Here is a 21,232-nt window from a genome sequence, read left to right as displayed (position 1 = left end):
CTAAAACTCATTAAGCGGCCCTCCAGCCAAAATAATTGCCTGCCCCTGTGCCATGGGTATGGGGGGAGGGCTGTATTCCCTGTAGCAGGGCTGCGTGGTTGGCCCCCCCACAGGCCAGTGTCTATATTTCCCTTTCACGACTGAATTTAAGGAAATCTGATGTGATGGAGTTGAGCAGCCTCGCTACCGAATCTCCTATGTGAGCCTTGCAGTTATGCAGCAGGGCTTATGCAGCACAGCAGGCGCTATGAGACGATGGAGCTTTGCCTGGGGTGCCTTGTTGCAAGGAAGATGGCCTCACTGCAAAGCTGTGGTGCTGGTGACATCCTCCCGCTGAGCACTTGCGCGATAATCTGTTGGCCCTGAAGTTTGGTAAGCACGAAAAGTTTGCTAGAAAGAAGCCTCTGCTTTGCTGCATATACCTCTTGTTTGGCTGTAGCTAACATAGTCAATGGACCCACCCAGTCCAGGTCAGTCTGGAGTAAACTGGTGCCCTCTGCTGCCCACTTCATAAACTACATGTTCCCACTTCAGTGAGGTTCACCCATTTCTATCTCCGATTTTGTTAGTCTACAGAGTGCAACTCTACCCGGCCTTCTGCCTCCCCTCTTGTTTGCAAAGCAATCGGGGGCATGGATGGCGCTTTACTGATGACAGCAGCCTACTCCTCAAAGATGCTGTGCTCTTGATAGACAGAGTGCAGAGAATGAAGTGTTGGGGGGTGCAGCACAAAATGTTGCTATTATTATTTAGCTGGCAGTATTTAATGTCACATAAATTCAATACTGGGACTCAGGAGCGATTTATGTCCTGCAATTTGCTCTTTTCATGCATAGGCTCAAGTTCGTTACTAGGTTCCTCTCGGTGGGGACTCTGGGAAGGGAAGGGAAGGGAGCAAGGGTTCTGGCCTTTAATTCTCTTCTCTAAGCCATAGCACGAGCATGGATTTTGTTACCGTGATCTACAGCAGATGGGACACGGAGGCGACAGATTCCAGTGTCTTGCTACAACAACAATATAGACTTTCACCTTTGTGCCCTAGAGCTGAAGGCATTTTACAAATGAATTTCAGAATCATGACCTGTTTTACAGATGGGGAAACTGAGGCACAGAAAGGGAAAACAATGGACCTATCTGACGTTGTAGCTTGAACCAGGAGCAGATCTGTGAACAGAGCTCACAGCCTCGACTTGCGGTGCCTAGGAGGGGTAGGGAGGTAGGGTCTCTGTGAAGTGTATCCCTGGAGGTAGGCACCAAACTTGCACCTACATCCTGCTTCAAGCACCAATCGCCCCTTGCTGTTATTCTGCCTGCGTCCCTTGGAAGAGCTGGATCTGGAAGGTGCTTTCAGATCACAACTAACACATGCCAATAGAGGCAAGCTTCCCAAAAAACAAAGTGGCATCTGCCACTTCCTTTTGAGACAGGGCTGGTGGAGGCAGCATTGTAAGCGGGGCGCTCGCCCAAGTTGTGGGAGATGCACGTTTCCCTCCTCACCCTGAAGAGATTCAAACCCATGTCGCTGTGCAGAAAAAAGCAGATTTGGGGGGTCAGAAAGAGACAATTAAAGCCTGACTATAGCCTAGTGACTGGAGGACCCTGTGCGCTCACTAGGTGCCCTTTCCATTGAAGCACTGCTGTGAGTGGGGTCTGTTCAGACCTGCCGTGAGCCATCAGCACGTGTGCAAAAGTGAAACTGAGCCACACAAGCAGGCAAATATGCAGACCAAGGATTTTCTGTGTAGCACTCGCCAGTGTGCCTTTCACATCTTTTAAAATAAGAGAAGTGCATAATCAAGAGTTAGGGTGAGGGGGGGATTGTCCTAGTGGGACACAACACATCCAACAGGCCATATGTTGTTTGCTCATGGTGTACAGCACTCGCTGGGGATGGAAGAGGGGTGATGTTGAATCCCTGCAGGCAGAGGAAGGCTGTGAGCCAGGTCTTCCTCCTGGTGAGTTCAGTAACTGCTGGGATAATACCAAATATAAGTACCACTAATGCCTCTTTTATTGCTCTGTTTTAAGACACATGTGAGCCCTGCTGAGTTCTTTGGCAGAAAAGGCAGAGGTGTCTTACCCTCAGGAGTGGGCTCCGGGCTGTAGATCCCAAGTGGACAGAGGCCTTTCCCTGCAGCCTGCTGCAAGGTACCTGATATAGGACTCACTCCTGTTCTCAGAGATCACTCTTAGCAGCTCCCTGCTTAGCTTGCAGGGTGTTTGGATCTCAGGCTGAGGTGGCAGCTCTTGTCATGCACCAGATGGGGAACCAGGTGTTCAATCAGGGTCCTGCATCCCAACCTGATGCCAGGTACCTAGCATTAGGCTGATGACACTCAGGTATACCTGGCTCAGGGCTAATCAATGATTCATAATAATATATATAGGTAGCAAACTCATTCCCCTTCAAAAGAAAAGCCTATAGATTATAGGCATATGTGTTGAACTTCTCCTGGCTGCAGGAAAGACAACCCCAATGCAGGCAATAAAAAACCCTAAACGTTGTCTTTGGAGATCAATTAGTTTAAGACACTTCTTGCTCAGGAACCGTGGCCAGAGTACTCCTGGGTCAGACACTGCAGTAGTTAAGCACTTTACTGCATCTGGTCCTAAGTATTCTTCTGGGCTTACTGCAACTCCGACATCTCCAGATCCCATCCCTGAACCTAGCCACGCAGGTGTAAATCCACTGCTCACCAGGGCAGTGTGGCTAGGATGTGAGTAGGAGTGGCTGAAGAGTATGGTCTTCAGCTTGTGGGAGGCTGTATCTCTTGATAGCAGAGTCTTATATTTTCATAGTTTCTAGGGCCAGAAGGGACCTGAGTAGATCATTTAGTCCGACCCCCTGCCCTTGCAGGAAAGAGTACTGGGGTCGAATGACCCCAGCAAGGTGTACATCTAGCGTCCTCTTAAAGACCCCCAGGGTAGGAGCCAGCACTTCTTTTGGAAGTTGGTTCCAGAATAAAATTACAATTAAATCTTGGCTCCAGCATCTTGGGTAGTAGATAAGGGGAGTTCTTCATTGAAGTCAGCAGATTCTGAAACCTTGCAGTGCGCTTTCCCTTTGGTCAGTAATCCAAGAGCTGAAATCACCCTAAGGTGGGTAGGGGAGTCTTGTAGCTGAAATCGATATCAGAAGGAGAAATGGCAGCTCTTCCCTGAAGAGTTGGAGGACAGCAACTGAGCAAAGTCCAATGACTTTGCCCAGCCTCCATGGAGCTGGAGCCACTGGGCTGGGTGCAGGTACATTTGAAGTGGGCAAGTGCAGACATGGCATGGTGGCTGAAGCTAATGACAGAGAGGCAGTGTGGAACGCAAAGTGTCCTGGAGCCAAGCAGCACTTCCCAGGAAGGATAGAGCTGAGGTTATTGGTAACCACTGACAGCAAACTACAGGTCAGAGGAAAGAGCTAGAGGAGAAAGGGGAGAAAAGGTGAAGTCAAAGGACAGTCATACCAGCATGCAGGGAAACTGAGGCAAAGGTGCATGAGCTAGGCAATGGTAGGGTGGGTGTTGACTTAGTATTTGCTTCCTGCTAGTATTTTTGTATTTGCCAAAGTTCTGCTGTGTTAACTTTCCCTTTAAGAAATTTTCTCTTCCTACCCAGACTCAGTGCTTTGAAGGGGGAAATTTTTGCCTATTAATGGTGCCCAGAAGAGGTTTGTGGGTGAGAGTCAAGGCTGTTTCATGTTATAATTTCATGAAGAACATCTGGATTTTGAACCTTGTTGAATACCTTATTTTTGCTGGTAGGAGCTGGAACAGGGGGCTACAGATTGTCTGTATTTAGTCCTTGTGGCTGTCAAAAAGCCTAAGGCTGAATTGATTCAGTCGTTGCAGGTTAGTCTAAGCTGCAGAGATTAAACTGAGAAACAACTGGGCAGACATTCACGTTTGTTTCAGGAAATTCATCCACGTACATGTAGTGGCTCAAGCCAGAGGCCAGGGGTGCTAGAGCAGGGCTTTCTGACATGTAGCCAGCCTGGTCTGTGTTCGCTTCCTCTTCCTGCTGCCCCCAAGGTCTCTGGGATTTGCAGTCCAGAGTTACAGCAGCAAGACTCTGCAAGGTTGCTCATCACTTCCTCTTCCTGCTTCTGGGATTTGTGGTCCACAGTCATTGCCAGCAGTAAGTTTTTAGCAGGGCAGCTCTATACTCAGGGGAAGGGGAGTTTAACCCACCTCCCTGGCCCCAGACCCCAGCTGGGGTTTGCCTGGGGACATAATCCCTGCTTCCTCCTCCCTTCCCCTCCCCTCCCCCTTTCCTTCTCTGCTGGAGCAGACAGCCCAGGCCAGCAGAGCATGCTGGGGGACTATTCTTTAATTTGAACCAGGAATGGGTCTGGGACAGAAGTTCTATAAACCGGTTTGACCCAAATCAGTTAAGTCTGATGGTACGTTCAACCAGGTTTGTCTTAAACCAGTTTCAGCCATTTTGAAACCAGTTTATGTGCACTGAAGAGTTCTGTTCTGTTACAAGCTGAAACCAGTTTCTGATCACTTAAACCAGTTTATGTGTAACTTCTGTCCCTAGCCAAGCTGTTCTGAGCCTGGACCCAGAAAACCCTGGTGCTTTGGGCTTTGTGAATGTGGAGGTTTGCTCTGGGCCTGGTTTTAGCTCCCAGGTGCAGCTGGGATAGTCTCCTAAAAGTTTGGTCCACATTACTCATTTCCTGTTCCCACTCCCAGTCTCTCTCTATCTCTTTGCCCAATACATGTTGTCCTGCTGATGTGAAGAGGATGATTTCCTGGTCTCGACCACCTATACCCCAAGCCCCTCCACAAAAGGGCTGAGAGAGAGGATGCAGCCCCAGCCCCTTCTCCAAGACAGCGAGGGGGGCTGGGGCAGCTGGCACGGATGTCTAATCTGCCTTGACATGTTGGAGCTGGCTATGTGAGCAGGAGCAGCCTGAGGAGGGGTCCTAGGGGGAGGGGAGGAGCATATTTGAGGCGTGATCTCGGAGAGGTTCCCTTTACAGACAACAAAAGCTCAGCTGTTGTTTCTAAGTTTGTCCCAGGCGTTTTGGGAAGTGAGCTACCTTTTTAAAGGTCAGACGGGACAAAGAAATGAGCTCTTTGTTTGGGGGCTGGGGCAGGGTGGAAATGGAAAAGGAAGCTGGCTGGTTCCAAGCCTCTGCCACCGATCGGCTCCGTGGACCACAAAAAAAAATTGTGGTGGGGCTGTCTAAGCGGCCTAGGGGAGTCAAGCACCCACTACATGTCAGTGGGAACTGGATGCACGTCTGATTTAGGAACTTCATAATGTCCAAAATAAGCTGGTGCCATCTCTGTCCTGGGTATAAAAGAGGTGTGCTGTCATATATGCCCTATTGGGCAGGTTTTCAAAGACCAAGCCGGCACAGGCAGATGTCTGGGTGGTATTAGGCACCAGAGCTTTCTGGTCTGCTAGTGGTAATGGGAGTGCTGGCCACCTAATGGGAGTGCTGGCACCCAGTGGCCACTGGCTCTTCAAAACAGGTAATTTAAAATGCTGGGGCCTACCTACACTGTTGGCAGCCCGTTGTGGTTCCCAGAAGTACTGGGGGAGCAACAGCACAGGTCAGGTAGTCACGAGAGATTCTCCATGCGGAGAGCCTGGCCAGGGGAAGGAGCTCAGCTTCGGCTGCTCAATGCTGCAGTTGTAGCTGGCCCCAGCCCGAGTCCCTCTGACCGCACGGCCCCACGACAGGGCACAGGCACGTTCCTTTTATGCTCCCTACCTAGGCACCGCAGACTCTGCCCTGAAAGATCTCAAGCAAGAAAACAGCTTGTTTGCCTTCTCCTCAGCCCTTCTGACCTGGGAAGGGGCTACCAGGAGCACCAGGCAAGTGATAAGACAGGAGTGCATATGCAACTAAAGCAGGGATGTTGGATGGCACTTTGCAGTGCTGCATTGCAATAGGATCAGTTGGGCCTCCAAGTTAGGGACTGGCTGCTGGTCTTCTGGTGCAGTGCATTGGAGGAAGGCAAAGGGACAGCATCGTGAGCAAAGGTCTGTAAAGCAAAGATATGACGTGCGTACTGGACTTGTGTAGTGGGTATCCATCTCTCCATCTTGTGTAGACCCAGAGTGTATGGGTCCACTCCTGGTAGCTTTGGTACTAGGGCTCTTGGCTTCATTTCCCATCTCTGCCACTGGCTCCGTGTGAGATGGTGGGCAAGTTGCTTCTTTCCCCTGTGCCTCAGTTTCCCCACCTGTAGCCTGGGGTCTGCAGTGCTCACTGCATTTGAAGCATGCTTTGAATTCCCATGGGTGCTATCATCATATCCCCTTGCTGTCCCATCCCCCCCACCCCCTTCCCTCATTTCTCCTCCCTTTTCAATCTCAACAAAAGAGGAAATCTGAGAAGGGAACACATGATGCCTCTAAGTGTTTTGCTGGGCTGGGCCTGGCTGGGTCATTGCACTGGGAGATGGGCCCCAGGGTAGTGGAGGGAGGGGGGGTGCGCATCCTGCCTGTCACCAGCTAATTTTGGCTATCTTGTGTTCTGAAAACAATCCTTGGTGGTATGGGACGAGGGGCCAGCTACTGACTGGCCAGCAGCTGAAGGCACACTTTTGCCTGGCCCTTTTTTGCTTTATAAAGGTTTAAGTGGGCCAGGTATAACACTCCTTGCTTGTGAGTCGCATGCAAGGCCTGTGATGGGGTCTGGGTGCATTTGCTGCTCTGGCCTTAATGTCCTAGCAAGCAGCACTCCCTGATGGGCAGCGGTCTGGCCCTTTCCGTTTGCAGCATTGCAGCACGGTACATAAGCGCATCTTACCAAATGCTTTGAAAAGGGCCTGTTCCCCAGGGCTGGATGCAGCAGGGATTCCCAGTGAGATTTTTTGCTGTTCCCACATGTGAGAGTGGGCCTGGAGCTCTGGCACAGAGCCTTGTTCAGGACAGCAGGGAATGGCACGAGAAAGAGTATTTCTTAGGGCTGGGGCAGGGATTTGACCAGAGGGCACAATGGGGAGGTATGTGGCCGTACTAGGGGCTTCCCTGCTTGGGCAGCTCCTGGGAGCAAACTGCTTCATCTGGGGCTCTGGTTGCATCCCTGCCCCAGCCGGTGAGAGACATGGTCTAAACAAAATGGGGCACTTGAGACCTGAACTTCTGGGTCAGATTGTGGAAAGTGAATTTCCTTTGCTAACCACCTGCCTGGGGATCCAGGACCCACCTCCACACCACATGGGGAACCCTGGGTCCTTCTCCAAGTTCCACTCTTTATCTCCCAGGTTGGTGGCAACCCTAACGGCGAGGCTGGGGCTTGTCTTGCCCTTTGTGGGGGTGCCGGCACTCTCTCGTCCTTGCTCCCCAGGGTGAGGCTCAGGGGTACAGGAAGATGCCGCACGCTATCAGGCCTTGGCGTTTGTTCCACCGTCTGGCTCGTGAGCTTTGTCCCTGGCCTTTGGGTTGGGACTGTCGGATGGGAATGAGGCCTCCCTGTTTCCTTGTGATTCCTTAGGCTTTTTGGCAAATCTGGCATATTCTCCAGGATCACTCAGTTTTTAGATGGGTTTCAGAGAAGGCCACTACTTCATTGTAGCAGGATGGAGGCACTGGGGACGGGTGGAGAAAATGACAACAAAGTGGGGTGAAGTAGGAAAAAAGGATCCCCAGAATGGAAAGTGGAGATGGGGAAGGAGACCCCGTGGTGTCCAGCAGGGGCAGGGAGCCCTATAGAGGGGCGATCCAGGCCATGCCTACAGCGGGGAGCTAGCAGCATATCAGGATCGCTTCTGTATCCAGCAGCGGGCACTGCCACTGCCTAAGATTCAGTGGGATTAGAGCCAAACCCAAGACTGAATCTGCTCCTGGTTATATTGGTATAAGTATACAGCAATCCCATTGACCCCAGGGGCACATGGCTCAGCTTTTGGGGCAGGGCTGACACACAGGCTGGCAAACACCTCCCTCCTTTGACAGTCCAGCAATGGGGCTGATGGAGGGTGGGGCCCTGGAGCACTTGCTGTTGTGACGTGGTCCACTCCTGGGGCCAGCCCATGTGGTAGAGCCATGGGACAGGAGAGAGGAGCTGGTGGACTTGACCTTTTCCCCAGCCCCAGGCGAGGCTGGCGTGCATCGACACCTGCCGGGCCTATAGAGGAGCTTTCTGTGAACCACTGCTGCCAACTTAACATCAACTCCTCTGCTGGCATTAATCAGAGGCACGTAGACTTTTCCCAGTGTACAGGAGGGTGCAGATCTGACCCTTGGTCCTTGGGGATGCCATAGTGGGGTCAGGGGGGGACGGGGCTTTTCTTTACCCTGGTAAGCCTCCAACACTTGTGCTCAGAAGCGGGGAGGATGGCAGGCTACCTCTGCTCTCAGCTGCTGTTTCCCCCCAACAATGGGCATAGGCTGCCTCGTGCCCACAGCCGAGTGTCCTGGAGTTACCATAATAGCCGCAGGGATTAAAATTCCAGGCATTGTCCTTGCTGGGCTGTGGTCTCCGAATTGTTTGCTCATAAGGTCTACCCTAAAAATACACAGGCCAACAGGTGCAACCCTGGTCCCAATTCTCACAGCCCCTCACCCCTCCAAGCCTTTGGGGTAGACAGCAAGGATGTTGCTGAGACCAGCACAGTCAGGCCCTGGCACTGCTTTTTGTTGCATAAGTTTGCAGTTAATTTGATCGAAAAAGCTGTTGGAGCCTGAGAGGCACTGGCTTCAGGGCAAGGAGGCAGACAGTATTGCCAAGTCTGCTTATAATAAGCAGAATTGGGCTTGTTTGTTTGTTTTAAGTCACTTTAATTTTTTGAGAGTCATGGGTTGATAAGCACCCCACTTCCCTCTCTCTGAAATGGGTTGGGCTTGTTTTTAAAGGTAGTGCCACTTCTTTTTCTTGTGAGACTTGGCAACACTGGGGGCAGAGCAGGCAAGTTGTGCAGGAACCACTATCCCACCTCCTGGCCCCTCACCCAGCTCTGCCTTTGTCCCTTGCTCGTGACCCAGAACCCCTGCCCTCCCAGTCCTGGGCGCCCATCCGGCCAGTGCCCTGTAGTCCTGACCTGCAGCCCCTACTATTCCAGCTCAGGTGCCTCACCTTGCTCTGCTGACAGACCTGTGCTCTGACCTGTGTCCGCACCCCTGCTGTTCCTCTTGTGGGATCTCTGCAGAGCTCTGGCCAGGCACCTCAATCTTGACCACTTTCAAACACCACTCATCCCTGCCTGCTGTTCCTCCCTCACCCGCCTCAGCTCTGCCAGCGCACTTCAAGCCCCTGCAAGTGCCTCTGCTATGGAGAGATTGCTCTGCATTTCCCGTGCCCACCAATGCTGCTTGCAGTGAGGTGTGTTTGGGTGGAAGAGCCGTTCTCCTCTGAAATCAGGCTTCTCCCTTTGGAGATTTTGCAACCACTTGGGCTGAGCAGGTGCATGGAGGCGAGGAGGCCTGAATTCCTTCTGAGCAGGGAAAGTAGGATTCAGAGTTTGGGGCTCAGACAAATCCCTGTTTAATTTGTCTGTTGGTGTGGTGGCCATCGTAGAAGACATTTCGGTTTTCTCCTACTCTGTCCTCTATTGATACGAAACCCTATGTCTTTATGTCCTCTATTCTTCTTTTCAGGAGAAAAATAGAGGACATAAAGGCATTGAGTTTCATATCAATAGAGGACAGAGGATAACCGGACTGTCCTCTGATGGCCACCCTGTTGTTGGTCTAAGTCATTCATCATGGCTCAAGCTCTGTCTGTCTAAATACAAACACAAATACGTCAGCATGCATACCTACTGATATGCTATGTGTGTATAAGTATGTAGTAGATGTGTATGAGTGTGTAGAGGGTCAACACATATAGCGTACTTCTCTATAGAAATGTGTAATGTGTATTCATGTTAGTGTACGCTTGTGTATCGCATACCTGTTGGGGAGGGGCAGCTGTAGTATGTGCATCTGCACTGTGCGCATGTCCATGTGAACATGCATTGTATATATGGTGTGAGTTTATGGTGTCTATGGGTATCCAATGGATGGGTGTGTGTGGTGCGTGTGTGCGCCATGTGTGCTTGTGTATGTATGTATGAGTATGTGCACATGCTTTGTGCCTGTGTCAATGGCTGTACTTACATATGTGAGCATAACTACAATGATGTATTTATACACTTAGGCCTTGGACCCATCTCACTTCCAGTTGCTTTTAAGATGGCCTGTCCTACAGGAGTTACTCCAGAAATTCCCACTGGGACCCTGTAAGAAAAGATGCTATTGGTCATTTTTAAACTGAATGGCTGTTCAAACTGTGTGAGAGAGAGAGAGAGAGAGGGAGAAGTTGTGCACTGATGCTGTTCCATGGATGTATTAGCACAATGGCAAATATGCCTTGGTGTATCCATTTGTAAAGTATTTATGTTGGAAGAAAGTGTGTGTATATGCATGCATGCACATGCATGTACATGTTGTCTTTGTATGAGGCTTAGTGATTAACTATATATATATAGTGTATGCATTGCATGGAGATAGCATGTCTGTTTAGTGTACCTGTATACATGCAGCATCTGTATAACATGCACATGTGCAGGGTGTGTGTAGCATGCATAAGTGGCATGCAAAATATGTGTGCAGTGTGACTGTGGTATGGTCATGTCCCACATGTGTCAGCTGCATCTGCCGTGTGCGTAGCATGCACAGTTATATACAGCGAGGGGGGTGTTTAAAAGGGGTATATGTGCCTGTTCTATTTTTACTGACCACTTGCAGTCAGGCTTGGAATTAATACTGTCCTCCCTTCCCATCCCCTCACAGTCTGCAGCCCTCCAGCCTCCAGCCACCACCTCCCCCCTGCCTGGACTGCACTAGGTAAGACGCTGCCATGCTCCCCAGCCCCAGGAAGAAGTTTTATGGGCTTTTTTTTGTTTGGGTTTTGTTTTTTGCCATTTGCTGATTTATCAGTAAGATCTGATTCTGCTAACATTAGGCAAACTAGTTCTGTGGGTGCCTGTCAGGATGGGAGTCGGAGCGGTGTTATCTAAGAAGTAGTAGGGTATCTAGACATCAGGATGGCAGGTAACGTGGGAATACCTGACTCTGCCTGCCTGTCTGGGGAAGCTGGTAGTGACATGCTTCATGGGAACTATGTCTTCTATAAAATGCGTTTGGCAGCTGTTGGTTTTTGCTTCAACAGTGTTTAACTGGCTCTCAGGAAAGCAGCATGTGCCTCTCTTGTCACAGCCAGTCCCTGCTACTTTATCTCATAGAAGCCCTGGGGATCCAAAGGCCCTGGGGGACTTTGGAGCCTAAATCTCCTTCACTTGCAACAAGGTTTCTGAGCACTGGGAAATGGGACTTCAGCTTCTGGCTTGGAGAGTGTTGACCCCAGTGTCCAGCTGGAGCCTGACTCGGCTGTGAGGTTTAACCAAATGCACCTTCAGCTTCTGCTTCATCTGCCAGTCAGAGGATGCAGCTGCTTCCCAGGACACACTCTGGGGCTGATCCAGTGTCCCTCACGGTCCAAGAGAGGGGCTGATATAGTGGGGTGAGCAGTGTGGAGTTTGGAGACTTACTGCTTAAATCATCTGTCTCTTCCCACTTGACGTATCTGCCCTGCTTTGGCCACAAAGCCTTTCAGGTTGGTATCTGAGGAGGCATCTGCCTGTCCAGGCGGTGGATCTCATGTGAGATCCTGCCCCAGGGACTAGCTGACTGCCATATCCCTTGAGAGACTGTATTGCTCAGAGCCGGAATTGCTTCATGATGCACCTTTGAGAGCTCCATTATACTTGTGTGTTATTCGAGTGTGTGATATATTTGTGTCGTGCTGTGAATATGTCCAGTTTGCATTATGTGAGCATGTTGTGCGTGTGGGCACATGTGTTCATACATGAGTGCTTGGTGCTTTGTGTGTGGTTTCCTTTGTGAGTGTATGTCTGCAGTGCATGTGTGTGTAGCGGTGTGTTTGTGCGTGCTTAGGGGCTTCCGGCTAGCTGAGGTTAAGGAGGTTGCTGTTTGCAGGTGAGGCTGGCTTCTACAATAGAAACAGCATCTGAGGAGCTAGCGCTTTAGTGAGTGCACACCATCTCTAAGGACAGCTGGGGAATCTGTCCCAGGGGGCACATAAATCCAGTACACATGTCAGCTGGCACAGGTCCAGTAGCCCCCCTCCAGACAGGGGGAGGGCTCCCTAAAAATGGTAATTTTCTGGCCTCATCAGGAGCTCAATCCAACCTGCGACCAGCTGTTGGGTCAGTGCAGGGAACTCGCAATCTCCTGGCTCTGGCAGGTGCTTTTTGCAAGGCTGGATTCCTGGCTGCCAAAGGGAAGGCAGTTTAGATAAATCTGTCCCTAAAAGTTGATTGACACTGACAGGGGCTGACCCACCCTGGTGGGAAGCGGAGATCAGTACCTTCTAAGGGCTCATACTTTCGCCCGGACCACCCGGAAACTCTACAGGACTTGTCTTTGGTGCAAATCGGGAGTAACTCCCTGGGCTCAATTCTCCTTTCTCGCCATAAACGTATCAGACTTTCAAAATGGAAAAGGTTTGGTTTGAAAACGTCAGTTCTCAGCAAGATTTATCTTTTGATGCTCCTGATTGGAAAATATAAAATGGGTTGAGATCAGTATTTTTGTGCAAAAACACGTTTTATTGAAGTCACCTTCTATGAACAGACCCTTCTTTTTTGACAATGTGATCAGCTGTAGCCCTGGGACTTGAGTGAGAGCTGACTGGATGCACAGGCCAGTGTGGCTGTGCCCAGGGGCAATGTCTCCCTTGGCGACTGGTCTAGCAAGTGAGGTAGGAATTAGTAGAAAGAGCTAATTGTTAGGCCACTGCTAAGCAACAGTTGTGGGGAGGGACTTTGAGATTTAGACTCATGAATATAAAAGCCTGCCTGCCTAGGGTTAGCAATAGGGAGCACCTCCTCTCTAATTCAAAGCTCTCGCTACAAGGCTTGTATTGCATGCAGTTCTTCTTTGTGGAACCAGAGTAGAGATAAAGGCAAAGAGATCTCTTCAGGCTACAGGGTGGCTGCGCTAAGCTTGAGAGATGAATTAAGAGGTTGTGAAGTCTCCATCCGTGGAGATTTTTAAGACTAGGCTAGACAAAGCTTTGGATGGGATGCGATAATTGGGGATGGCGGTTAGACTAGATGACCTCCTGATGTCCCTTCTGCCTCTAATTTCCTATGGTTGTATGATTCTACATTTCCCCTGGGATCCTGATTCAAAGGGTCCCAGCAGGAAGCTGAAACAAAGCCATGTAATTTAGGTGCACAACTGAAACAGCTCGGAAGCAGAATTGGGAATTTTGAACGGTTTCATTCAAGCCCCAGCTCTAAATGGACCCCACAGAAGTAATTTGTAATGATGCATAAGTTGGGAGAGGTGGGGTGGGGGAGGTTGTGAAAAGGAGGCAGCACAGTTTGGAGGCAACCTGCAATCAGACAAAAGGCAGAAAGCTTAATACATGATGCAGTAGAAATTGTTCACCCTGCCTCATCAATCCTGTCCCTTTATAGCCACCCCTCCCTACTTTTATCTAAGAGATACTGGCCAGCTGATGCACCACACAGTAATTGGCTTTTCAGTGCCAGCAGCTGCTTATCTGGCTAATAATAAAAGTGCAATTGCTCTCAGAGACATGCAGGAGCAAGACAGAGCTGCCTTCTTTTATCAGGTGTGCTGGCTGGCCTTCCTGCCCAGCTTTGCTTCTGGTTAGCTTCTCCATCTCCTCTGCGCTCAGACCTCTCCATGTGAGTAGGGCTTGGCAATCTGGAGAGTAGTGTGGGCAGGGGTTTCAGGTGCTTGGAAAAAGCCAGGAAAAGCCCCTGAGCACAAGGTGGTCGTGCTCCCCTGACTAGCTCCAAGGGGATGGGGAGGGGTGGAAACTTATAGCCTCCCAGAGCTCATCGGAAAATGTGAGCTTATCTGAGCTGTATGGTTTGCCCTTTGTTTAGCAGGCTGTCAGCATAGCTGGGCACAGAGCCACTCCACTCCTGAGGAGGACACAGTGTCTAGGGGAGCAGCACGCACCATCCCCAGCAAAACCATACAAAGTCATGATGTCCGTTGTCCGCCAGGTTAGAGGCAGACCCAGCTGTGGTCTCCAGGCAGGGGGCTCCTGGAGGCAAGGACAGAAGAGCGCAGCTCCACTGGAGACGCTCCAGATTTCTGTTTACCTTGTCCTAAGTTTGCTGTCTGCCCACACCCAGTTGTGGCCTAGTGAGACGCAAACAGTGAGATTTGTCCGGTTGTGGGACTTCGGTTGCAGTTTATTGGAAAGCAGCAGCATTCAATCACAGATCCTTGGATCATCTAGGCTAGGGACAAATATTACACACAAGCTGGTATAAGTGATCAGAAACCGGTTCAAATCACAACAGAAGTTCAGTGCACATAAACTACTTTCAAAATGACTGAAACTGGTTTAAGATAAACCCGGGTGGATGTAGTATCAGACATGAACGAAGTGTACCCCCGGAAGCTGGGGGGGCATGGCAAATTCCCACAGGTGGTGGCAGGAGCATGGCAGTGGTGAGCAGGGAGCTCCTGCAGGCAGCCGCAGCGCTCTCGGCCGCGTGGGGGCGAGCGGCGACTGCCCGCAGGCACCACCGGCAGTGTTGGGGCGCCTTTTTGCAGGGGGTGCACCAGCAAGCGCAGGGGGGGCACGTGCACCCATGTGCACCCCCTACACATCGCCAGTGGTATCAGACTTAACTGAATCCCTCCAGATTCAAGTTAACTCACAGTCCCCTAGCATCCCAGGATGCTTTGCACCTCTCCCACAAGCCCCGCTTTGCAGGGTGGGTGGGCTAGCCTTGGCCCAAGCTGTCTGCTCCAGCCTAGAGGTGTGCTCTAGCGCCTCCCAGCTTCTGGCCTGAGCCAACACAGGCATGTGGCTGCACTTCTGGAATCAAAAGTGAATGGCTGTTTACCATATTTTATGGTGTACAAGGTGCCATGGTGTATAACTTGACCCCATATTTCCTGTCAAGAAAGTTAGGATTTTCATAGATCCGGTGTATAAGTCAACCCCACCTCACTGGGGAGGGGGCCGGCAGGAAGGCAGCTGGGTGCACTGGCAGCGTGGACAGTGTGCAAGGCACTGGAAGCCCAGGAGGGCTCACGGGAGAGTTGAGCATCTCCGAGCTGGGGCAGCACTCAGCCCGCTGGCAGCCTGCCCAGCCAGACCCAGGGGGTGTTGCCACTGCAGAGGGAAGGACCAGCGCCCCCCCCCACGCACACACCTCCACCCCACCTTGCAGCTCAAGCGCCGCCTGGCCCCCCAGCCACTCCCCCACCCGCGTCCTGTCCTGCCACCACAGACTCCATCCCTGGCTGGCACAGCAGACGGAGTGGGGCACGTCGCCCTCCAGGCCCAAGGCAGGCATCGGGGCCATGCCTGCCCACAGGTTCACACTGGAGCCGGTGCCAGGGTTGCAGACCAAGCTCTGGGGGTGGCCCCTTGCCCTGCCACAGCTCAGTCCAGCTGCAGCAGCGCCCAGGAAATGGCACCCGTTAGCCACAGCCCGCCGCATTGCCCACGCCCAGTCCAACCCAGCCTGGCTGCCGGTTTCATCCTCGCTGAGGCAGCCCAACTAGCCCGTGCATTAGTCCACCTATACCCACTAGCAGCCTCCCTGGCCAGGCCTGGGGGGCACTGCCACAGCAGAGGGAAGGACCAGGTCCCCCTGCAGCTCAGGGGCTCTCTAGCCCACAGGTAGCTCAACCATCAGCCATGGGAGAGGCAGCCTAGACTCAATGGGTGCAGAGTTTGGGCACCCAGCCTGTCTCCAACGTGTCGGGCAGGGGCAGGGGTGGGAAGCAGGAGCCTGGCCTGGCCTCAGTCAGCACCTTAAATGTCAGCACACTGCCTCCCCGTGTGGCAGGGTGCCGGCACAAGGTCCAGTTGAAGTATTGATACAACGTAGAAGTTGAGGTGGAAATTTATGGGGTTCGAACCTCAGCATATACCCCTTGAAATAAAATATGGTAGTTGCTTATTGGTTTGATGTATGCATCTTAGACAAAACTGTAAAGATTGAACCTACTGAGCCTCAGGCTTTTTGACTGTCTGTACTCCATTTCATGGGCTGGCAATGCTGCCCCTTCCCACCTTGCACCTCTCCCTGCTGGTGTCCCCGCAACAGCTCTGTGCACGCCTCTCAGGCCAGACCTACTCCACCCACTGCTAGTGTGCTGTGACTCTACATACTAGTCTCAGCTCTTACGGTTTTAACCCCAAACTCTATCAATGAACCTCAGTCCTGAGCTGCAGCCCCTTTCCACCACAGCCCTGGTCCTCTTTGTAGTCGCAGGCTGTTGATTGTGACATCTCGTTGGGGGGGGGTTCTGCCATACGGCTTGCTTCCTCGCTGTTGATTATTTTGTTTTTGCATGATCCTAGGTGCAGAGTTTGACATCACAATGCCAGAACCGTAAGTAGCAAATGTTCCCCTTTGGCTTTGGGCACCAGCGAGAGACTCTACTTTGGCCAACCACAGGGTCTAAAGTGAAGACTTAAGCGCAGAGCAGGTCACTATGACTGGAAGTGGGCCCGGGAGCCCACTCCCACAGCAGATGCACATGGTTCTGCGGGAAATAATCTGCTAGAGGGCAGCATAGTCCTACCTTGTGCTATGTCCTTCACAGCAGGAGGACTCCACAAGTTTGCCTTTGATTTTTGTGACAATGGTCCAATATTTTAGAGAAACTTCTGAAATGTTGCCTGTCTTTGGTCAAGTAGGTCAGTTTGGTGAAACTGAAATTTCACGCAAGTCCAAATTGTCCGATTCTTCAAAGTAAGAGCGGGGGTGGGGGTGGGGGTGAGGATGAGTATAACCCCTTGGAATATATATTTGTAATGGGAACAGTCCTTCATTGGAAAGTGTCAAGCTGAAGGGGCTGAGATGTGTCATGAGATCAACAGGCTGAGATCAGAGGAACAGCCCTGCCGCACACTGGCTGCAGAATGGGCCCACAGAAATATTTCTGGTCTGTGGCACATTTTGCATGGCAATGGCAAGCAAACCATCTGCACCCATACCAGAACTTGAACGGATTTCTTCCTCCAGATGTGTCTGATGCCTGTCTATTGATGCTATGTTCTGTTTTTCCTCCTCTCTGTTTCTTCTCCCGGACTGAACAAACAACTGCAGAGAGGTAAGAGGTGCTCCTGAATGTTTTGTTGTTTTGAAATCTGGACAATAGCAGGTATTTTTTATAATGCGTTTGCATTAAAAATGCCTTGTTTCCTCCTTTCCCTTTAGAGAAAATCCAAGATCACAGCCTCACGCAAACTCTTGCTGAAGGTGAGTCCCAAGGAGTAGAAACTCCCATTGGGTTTGTCTTGACTGGAAGAGCAAGTCAGGGCTGAAAATGATCACGGCTGAAACGTTGCAAACGTTCCCTGCCGGGGAACCCCTTTGGACTGACAAACAGGGTGGTACTTGGAGAAGCTTACAACAGAGGCCTCCTCATAGTCCATCTTCGCAATTCCTAGTACCTGTTACAGACAAGCTTTTTTGGGTGACTCTGATATCTTTTATTAGACCAACTTAAATAGTTGGAAATTTTTTTTTTAAGCAAGCTTTCAGGTTTAAAAACCCTAACCCTACACCCTAGTACCTGTGATGAATCCGTCGCCACTTCAGGCTTCAGAGTTCTAGCCTACCGCCTTCCCCCGTGTTAACACCTAGGATTGAACCAACAGAAAAAGCACAGGTTAGAGACACCTGTGCAAAAGGCATTGCAGCAAAGGCTGAAAGGGACCATCCTGGACCACCTTTAGCATAGACAAAGGCCTGGCTCTGTTTGCATAAAAATCCTCTTATCCTTTATGCAGGGTAGACACTAGGAAGAGCTACAGCATGCTTATCCAGAGTGCATCATAAGCAGGCGAAGATATCAAGCGTGCATCCATCCCAAGCAAAGTGCATGGGATTTGTGAAGCAGGGGCTGCCCACTCTGTCTCTGGTTATTTTTTTTATTATTATTGTTACTTGAATAGTGCCAAGAGGGCATCAGGTACTTGGCAGACAGGCCACGAGTCTAGGGAAAACTTTCAGTCTGAAGGGGAAAATGAATGAATGAAGAGAGACTGCCCATGCTAACGCAAAGCTGGAGCAGATCCCCTGATAGCAGGGACATCTCTTCATTTCCACTCCCCACTCTGGGCAGCACAGCCCTATGCTGGGGGTTATGGCACGCGATGGGGAAAATAGTTTTTGTGGGAGCACAGCATGGCAGCCCCTCTCTGGACTGGGGAACACACTCCCCAAATGGCCTTCCTATTTGTTGGGATCCAGTACCATAGACGCACTGAGAGCTAGGGCAGGCTTTCCTTGTGGGGTGTCTCTCCTTGAGATAATGGCTCAGGGTATGAACAGACATAACATTTGGACTCCATCTACAGCAAGAAAAAAGAAATGCTTCTAAATAGTACCTCATTCCAACAGGGTCACTTTTGGAGCGCTTCAGCTAGTTTTGAGCAGTTAAAAGGGCACGTGGGTCCGGCTCCTTGCCCTTTGAAGTGCTTCAGAGGCATTTGAAAGGCTTCGAATGTGATGTCTGTCCATACCCTAAGAGATGGATGGCAGATCTGATGTATGTGCTCATGCCGCTGTTGTATGATGTAGAGTTTGATGCTGGCCAAAGCGAAGGAAGAATGGGATCAAGAGCAAGTGGACAAGCTGTCAGAGAAGGAGAGGTACCTGGCCGAGCGGATCACACCCCTGAGTATCAGCGGGCTCTCCCTCAGCCAGCTCCAGGTACGCTCTGAGCTGGCATCATCAAGCCTGCTTGGGAGTGAGGAGAAGCTGGCAGGGGGCACCGGGGATGGTGGGGGGGCCATTCTGTTCTTTATTATGCAGGCTGAAGCAGGGGTGAGGAAATCCTTCCAGTCACTTCTGGATGAATCCCCCTGGAAAGCTGAATCATGTCAGCATCCCTTCCTGCGGGGTAGAACGTGTAAAGGGGGTTTCTCACATAGCCCCTAGGAAAATGTTAGCAGCTGGCATTTTGGGATGACTGACTGATGCTGCATCGGCATCATATTGGAGGGCACTAGAAACCTGCTGTGTGCTAAGGGCCTGTTTTTTCAGTGGGAAACATGGGATAACAAGGCAAAACCTCCCCAGCAAAGCTCAGGGGCAGGAGCAGCATGTAGGGTGTTGGCTCAGAGCTTTCCTTCTGCGCTCTGACCCTACAGGACCTGTGCAGGGAACTGCATGAAAAGATCGACGTCGTGGATGAGGAGAGATACGACATCGAAGCAAAATGCCACCACAACACCAGAGAGGTAGGAGGAGAAGAGGAGGACAAATGGCTGCTGGATTGGATACCCATTCAATGACTTGTGATTTATTTCTCATATGCATAGCAGCCGTTACTCATTTTGCTCTGTGTTATGTGCCGAGCCAGCCTGATTACTACCATTTCGATGACAAAAGCTTCCACTGGCTCCCAAACCATTCTTTCTGCTGTTCAGATACAGTAACAGGTAGTCCCTGCCCCCAGAGGGCTGACTGTTTAAATAGGCAAGAAGGATGCAGCGTAAGATGGGAAGGGTATGCAGGAAGAAACTTGCCCTAGGTCACCCAATATGCTAGAGACGGAGATAGGAATTGCATTCATTTCTCTCTGTCCTTGTTAAGTACCATATCCACATGCCCAGGCATTCCCCACGGGTGGTACGTGACCTGGCAATACATGAGCATGGTTTCCCAGCAGTTCCTTTCTCAATGAGTTTCCCAAAGGTGGTACGTGAACTGGTAAACTTCAGGAGGTGCCTCCTGGTGCTCTTGGCCAGGAGAGTGCAAGTGGATACAGGGAAGTGGATGGGCTGAAAGAGCCTTGCAAAGCAACAGACTTCAGCCAAACTGGCAGCTAGTTCTGCCCAGTCTCAGATACCACAGGCCCATTTCAGAGCCACAGGACAACCCTCATTCCCAAAAACTCTAGGTATGGTCCATGGGGTTCAGGGATGACCAAGGTCAGGATTTTATATGGGGTACCACGCAATATCCCAGATGTGCCCATGTTCATCAGTCAGGGGCTCCAGCAGCGACTCTTGAAGGGTGAGACAGAGCACTGGCTCGGTGACCCTTAGCAGAGTCTGAGCACAAGTGCAGCAGACATGGCCAGGGACCCTTATCCATCAGCAACTGGATGCAGTGTCTGGAGCTAGGAACAGGTAGATGTCTTGGACTGAAAATTAATGCTTCATTTGAGATTGTCCTACCTGGAGAATCACCTCTGTTATGTTCTCAATCTGGGTGGGCTCCTGTGAAGATCCCAGAGCCCTAGAAGACGAGGGTTTATGTACCATGGTTCTGGGAGCAGGCAGAGGTGCTTGCTCCATGTTAGTATGAAGCAGAATCGGGGGCCTCTTTCTGCTATGGTTCAGCTTTGGGATGTGACTCTTACTCCTTGATATTCCCTTCACCTTTAGATTAAAGACCTGAAGCTGAAAGTGCTTGACCTCCGTGGCAAGTTCAAGCGCCCTCCGCTGCGGCGTGTCCGTGTGTCTGCTGATGCCATGTTGAGGGCTTTGCTTGGCTCCAAGCACAAAGTCTCCATGGACCTGAGAGCCAATCTAAAATCTGTCAAGAAGGAGGACACAGAGAAGGTGGGTGACCAAGAACAGTCCTCCTTTCCCCAACTGCATCTCATCCAAATGGCCACGTGAATGAGAGATGGAGGAGATGGCTTAGAGCAGGCCAAAGGTTGCCTAAGGGAGCATGCGTTCAGACATCCCTACTTCCCCCGAGTGCCATCCTCCCACTACAGTATCAGTGCTCAATTCATCGCTTTGTGAAATTGCTAGAGATTTTATCCAAAAAATAAGGGCGCATGTGTGCACAGTGATATTCGTCTAGTGAGATCGGGATCACTATGAGATCATACAGGTTTTAGTTATTCAGAAATGATGCAGTTAAACCCGACTAAATATGAGGAGGTTTTGTGACTATCCTTCCTAACTGGGTTGGAGAAAAGTTACGAAAACTGACTAAAAGCTCAGTTAGGCTCCGGAGCGGTGAGAGACGCGCGGGTGAAGCCCGCTGCACCCCCGCTCCCCCGAAGCCCTCCAGACACCCCCTCAGTAGGAGAGGGCGCGGGGGGGCACAGGACCCTGCCTGCGACCCCCCAGAGTAGTCAGCCCCAGCCGTAGCCAGCCTACCGGAGGCGTGACACGAATGGGCACACGCCGCACCCCGAGGGCCCCCTCGGGCTCTGCGGCCCCCCCATTGGGCACCTCAGAGACGGCCACCCAGACGGAGCCCATGGTTCCGGGCTCCACGCAGACGGAGCC

General features: G+C 51.1%; 1 protein-coding gene across 2 annotated transcripts in view; it reads left to right on the top strand.

Moving 5' to 3' along the window:
• Positions 1 to 10,702: 10,702 nt before the first annotated feature.
• TNNI1 (troponin I1, slow skeletal type) overlaps positions 10,703 to 21,232 on the top strand; it is a 15,843-nt gene continuing 5,313 nt past the window's right edge. The window contains exons 1-6 of one of the 2 annotated variants that reach the window (XM_019546338.1): positions 10,703 to 10,779; positions 16,328 to 16,362; positions 17,190 to 17,231; positions 18,558 to 18,689; positions 19,130 to 19,219; positions 20,372 to 20,548. In XM_019546338.1, the coding sequence (XP_019401883.1) occupies positions 18,564 to 18,689; positions 19,130 to 19,219; positions 20,372 to 20,548 (393 nt within the window). In that variant the 5' untranslated portion in view covers positions 10,703 to 10,779; positions 16,328 to 16,362; positions 17,190 to 17,231; positions 18,558 to 18,563. Of the gene's footprint in view, positions 10,780 to 16,327; positions 16,363 to 17,063; positions 17,083 to 17,189; positions 17,232 to 18,557; positions 18,690 to 19,129; positions 19,220 to 20,371; positions 20,549 to 21,232 lie in introns of those variants that run through there. The other variant, XM_019546339.1, reaches the window with a different exon arrangement.

This window comes from Crocodylus porosus, unplaced genomic scaffold (assembly GCF_001723895.1).
Source record: "Crocodylus porosus isolate Cpor-Errol unplaced genomic scaffold, CroPor_comp1, whole genome shotgun sequence".
Classification (NCBI taxonomy): Eukaryota; Metazoa; Chordata; order Crocodylia; family Crocodylidae; genus Crocodylus; species Crocodylus porosus.
This window is presented reverse-complemented; position numbering and strand designations above follow the sequence as displayed.